Here is a 5,000-nt window from a genome sequence, read left to right as displayed (position 1 = left end):
GCCAGAGACACATTTTAATTTTGTGCGATACGATTATGTTCACGTTTATGAGAAAAAGAATTTGATTTTAGAACTCTGAAAACACACACACACACACACACACACACACACACACACACACACACACACACACACACACACACACACACACATCCATGCAGATAGACCCTCCCCCCTCACACACACACACACACACACACACACACACACACACACATCCATGCAGATAGACACTCACCCCTCACACACACACACACACACACACACACACACACACACACACACACACACACACACACACACACACATCCATGCAGATAGACCGTCCCCCCTCACACACACACACACACACACACACACACACACACACACACACACACACACACATCCATGCAGATAGACCCTCCCCCCTCACACAGACACACACACACACACACACACACACACACACACACACACACACACACACACACACACACATCCATGCAGATAGACCCTCCCCCCTCACACACACACACACACACACACACACATGATAGACCCTCCCTCCCCCCTCACACACACACACATAGATAGACCCTCCCTCCCCCACACACACACCTGCCCGAAGCACTGAACACCTGGCTCACCTTTTAATGACTGGACCAGGTGAGAGAGAGAGAGAGAGAGAGAGAGAGGGGGCGGAGGAGGAGAGAAAGAACTGGAGATTAAGGTAGAAAAGAAGGGAAGATAAAGGCGAGAGAGAGGGAGAGAGAGAGAGAGAGAGAGAGAGAGAGAGGGGGGGGGAAGCGCAACAGAAGAGGAAGAATTGAGTGTGAAAAACAAGAGGGGAGACAATCACTAGGGAGGGAGGGAGGGAGAAAAACTGGAGGAAAAATATGAAGGAGGGGAGGGAAAGGGGGGAGGAGGGGTATAGGTATGGAGAGAGAGAGAGAGAGAGAGAGAGAGAGAGAGAGAGAGAAAGACATTTTAAGGTATGGATTAGTTAGAATAAGTTAGGAATGCGATGAAGGATTAGTGTGATAAGGGTGAGGCAGGGTTAGGCAGGGTTAGGCAGGCAGAGAATGATAGGGTGAAGAAGGTAGAGTGGGTGAGGCAAGATTGGTGAGGCAGGGTTAGTGAGGCAGGGTGTGTGAGACAGGATGGGTGAGGAGTGTGGGTGAGGCAGGGTGGGTGAGGCAGGATAGGTGAGGCAGGATGGGTGAGGCAGGGTGGGTGAGGCAGGATGGGTGAGGCAGGACGGATGAGGCAGGGTAGGTGAGGCAGGATAGGTGAGGCAGGGTGAGGCAGGATGGGTGAGGCAGGGTAGGTGAAGCAGGATAGGTGAGGCAGGGTGAGGCAGGATGGGTGAGGCAGGATGGGTAAGGCAGGATGGGTGAGGCAGGATGGGTGAGGCAGGGTGGGTGAGGCAGGGTGGGTGAGGCAGGATGGGTGAGGCAGGATGGGTGAGGCAGGATGGGTGAGGCAGGGTAGGTGAGGCAGGGTGAGGCAGGATGGGTGAGGAGTGTGGGTGAGGCAGGACGGATGAGGCAGGATGGGTGAGGCAGGATGGGTGAGGCAGGATGGGTGAGGCAGGATGGGTGAGGCAGAACCGGTGCCTCTTCCGACTACCTGGTGTTATCGACCTGTCAAAGGAGAGAGAGAGAGAAAGAGAGAGAGAGAGAGAGAGAGAGAGAGAGAGAGAGAGAGAGAGAGAGAGAGAGAACAGGGTAAGATACAGGAAGCATTTATTGTGGTGAAAAATGGCAAGAAATTGTGGTGAAACTGTGGTTGGGATGTGATGAGGGTGTGGTGAAGACGCTGGGAGGGTGATGAGGAATGGCGATGGTGTGGTGACTGTGGTGAAGGAGTGGTGTGGTTGTGAGGATGGTTTGGTAGGGATGTGATGAGGATGTGGTGAAGATATGGTGATGAGAATGTGGTGAGGTGTGGTGGTGTGGTGAGGTGTGGTGAACTTAATTGTAAGGTGTGGTTAGGTGTGGTGAGGGTGTGGTGAGGTGTGGTGAAGTGTGGTGAGGTGTGGTGAGGTGTGGTGAGGTGTGGTGAAGATTGTGATGAGCTGTACTTCCCTCTCCCTTTCTCACATTAACCTCTGTTTATTGTGTACAAAGTATATCTATCTATCTATCTATTTATCTATCCATTTGTCTGTGTGTGTGTTCTTGCATTACCCTCAACCCTTCCATCAATTTTGGTGTAAATCGGATAAAAGCCTTTCAACTTTGACCAGAGCCTGTGATGCTGACCTCTGACCCCTCACACACACACACACACACACACACACACACACACACACACACACACACACACACACACACACACACACACACACACACGCCGAAAATAGTGAAGGTTAATGAGGTGAAGCGGCTGAGTATTTTTTTCCCTTTAATTATAATGGTCAGCTTTTACGTGCGTCCCAAGGGGTAATTATAGCATTAATGAGGTGTAATTAAGAGTGTCTATCGATTTATCTATCTATCTATCTATCTATCTGTCTATCTATCTGTCTGTCTGTGTGTTAAATTGAGCTTAATGAGAAGAGTGATGAAGGAACTATTTCTCTCTCTCTCTCTCTCTCTCTCTCTCTCTTCTCTCTCTCTCTCTCCCTTCTCTCTCTCTCTCTCTCTCTCTCTCTCTCTCTCTCTCTCTCTCTCTCTCTTTCTTCGTATCGTTTATATTTATATGTATTTATTTACACACACACACACACACACACACACACACACACACACACACACACACACACACCACACCACAATCCCCACCACACACCCCCACACACATCCCACACCCCCCAACCTCACCTCAAACCACCACCGCGCATTTGTTTTTTCATCAGCGGTCTAAACCCAGCCTACGTTTCCCTCTACAGTGGCGTGTTCAACAGTGACGGTGAACAAGTGTCTGGCGGCTCTCAGGACGGTCCAGGGGTTTCCTTACTTCCAGCCGACCTGCCTGTGTCGGGAACCTCACCTGGACAGGGAGTGTAACATCTTCAGGGAGTTTATCTTTGATCACCCTTGCAGCTTCGTGGAGAATAGAAGTAAGTGGAGATAGATGGATAGATGGATAGATAGATAGATAGATGGATAGATAGATACGTAGATAGATGGAGGGTGTGTAACATCTTCAGGGAGTTTATCTTTGATCACCCTTGTAGCTTCGTGGAGAATAGAAGTAAGTGGAGATAGATAGATAGATAGATAGATGGATAGATAGATACGTAGATAGATGGAGGAAGTGTAACATCTTCAGGGAGTTTATCTTTGATCACCCTTGTAGCTTCGTGGAGAATAGAAGTAAGTGGAGATATATGGATAGATAGATAGATAGATGGATAGATAGATAGATAGATAGATAGATATACGTCTTCCCTCCATCTTCCATTCCCATTTTTCTACCAGTTTGCCTCCCTCCTCCTCCTCCTCCTCCTCCTCCTCATATCCTCTCTACCTTCCTTCTGTATCCTGGCATCCATTACTCTCTCTCTCTCTCTCTCTCTCTCTCTCTCTCTCTCTCTCTCTCTATCTGTCTATCTATCTGTCTATCTATCTATCCATCCATCTATCTACTTTCATCCTTCCTTCATTTCTTTTTTCCTTCCTTTTTCCCCTTACAACTGCTCCTTCGTCTGTCTACCTTCCTTCCTTCCTTCCTTCCTTCCTTCTTTCCATCCTTCCTTCCGTCCTTCCTTCCTTCCTTCCTTCCTTCCATTCATTCAGTTATCTTTTTTTCCCTCTTTCCTTTCCCTCCCTCCCTCCCTCTCTCTATCTCTTCCCTCCCTCCTCCCTCCCTCTATCTCTTCCTTCCCTCCCTCCCTCCCTTCCTCCATCTTTGAGCCCAGCCGGTAAAGATAATTGAAGTGGAAGAGAGCGAGAGGGGAAGAGGAAGAGAGGGGAGGGGAGGGGAGGGGAAGGGAAGGGAAGGGAAGGGAAAGGAAGGGAAGATATATGAGGATGGAATATTCTCCCCTACATATTCCTTTTCCTTCCATCCTTCCTTCCTTCCTTCCATCCTTCCTTCCATCCTTCCTTCCTTCATTCCTTCCTTCCTTCCTTCCTTCCTTCCTTCCTTCCTTCTTCCCTTTTCTCCATCCCTTCTTTTCCTCTCCTTACATCCTTCTCCCTCCACTCATTCTTTCCTTCCCTCTCCCTCCTCCATTCTCTCCCTCCTTCCCCCCCTCCCTCTCTTTCCTCCATCCCTCCATCTCTTTCCTCCATCCCTCCATCTCTTTCCTCCATCCCTCCATCTTCTCTCCACATCAGAACACAGCATTAAAGACCACGATATTTTTTTCTTATCTCCTTTCTTTTTTTGATTTATTCTCCCGCTGGTCTTGGGATGAGGTCAGGGTGGTTAGGCTGCGTCAGGTGGTCACTAATTAGCTGGCAGGTGATTAGGATAATGAAGGTAATTAAGGAAGGGACATAAATGAGTGAGTAATGGTGTGGGGAGGTGGGATGGTATGGTTGGAGAAAGGTGTGATATTTGTGTGTTTATTATAGAAAGATAGAGAGAGAGAGAAATAGATAGATAGACAGATAGATAGACAGACAGATTGACTCATAAGGTAGGTAGGTAGATAAATGGAAAGATAGATAGATCGATGGATAGATAGACTTACTGATGGATGGATAGATTGGTAGTTAGATAGGTAAGTAGGTAGGTATATAGATAGATAAATAGATAGATAGGTAGATAGAAAGATAGATAGACAGATAGATGGATGAATAGATAGATAGACAGATAGACTCACAGATGGATGAATATAGATAAACAGATAGGTAGATAGACAGATAAATAGAATTCTTCCATCAACACACACTCTACAACACACCTCTCTCTTATCACCCTCCGTGACTCACACACTCTTGAGATAAAACGCAATCCCAACCATCCATATCGCAAAATAAATCACCGAGGAGAAGGTGTTAAGGGCCCTACGCTACCTTACCTCTTATCTACCCCTACAGACGAATCTCCGTACAAGGTTCAAG

General features: G+C 47.7%; 1 protein-coding gene across 1 annotated transcript in view; it reads left to right on the top strand.

Annotated features, from left to right (window-relative positions):
- LOC145395893 (uncharacterized) overlaps positions 1-5,000 on the top strand; it is a 144,672-nt gene that overhangs the window by 92,808 nt on the left and 46,864 nt on the right. The window contains exons 3-4 of the mRNA XM_080269416.1: positions 2,876-3,046; positions 4,977-5,000. The exon at positions 4,977-5,000 is cut by the window's right edge and continues 121 nt beyond it. Coding sequence (XP_080125542.1) covers positions 2,876-3,046; positions 4,977-5,000 — 195 coding nt within the window. The remainder of the gene's footprint in view (positions 1-2,875; positions 3,047-4,976) is intronic.

This window comes from Coenobita brevimanus, chromosome 33 (assembly GCF_032717465.1).
Source record: "Coenobita brevimanus isolate Jiangsu-jjx chromosome 33, ASM3271746v2, whole genome shotgun sequence".
Taxonomy (NCBI): domain Eukaryota; kingdom Metazoa; phylum Arthropoda; class Malacostraca; order Decapoda; family Coenobitidae; genus Coenobita; species Coenobita brevimanus.
The sequence above is the reverse complement of the archived record's forward strand: the minus strand, read 5'-3'. Positions and strand labels throughout refer to the sequence as shown.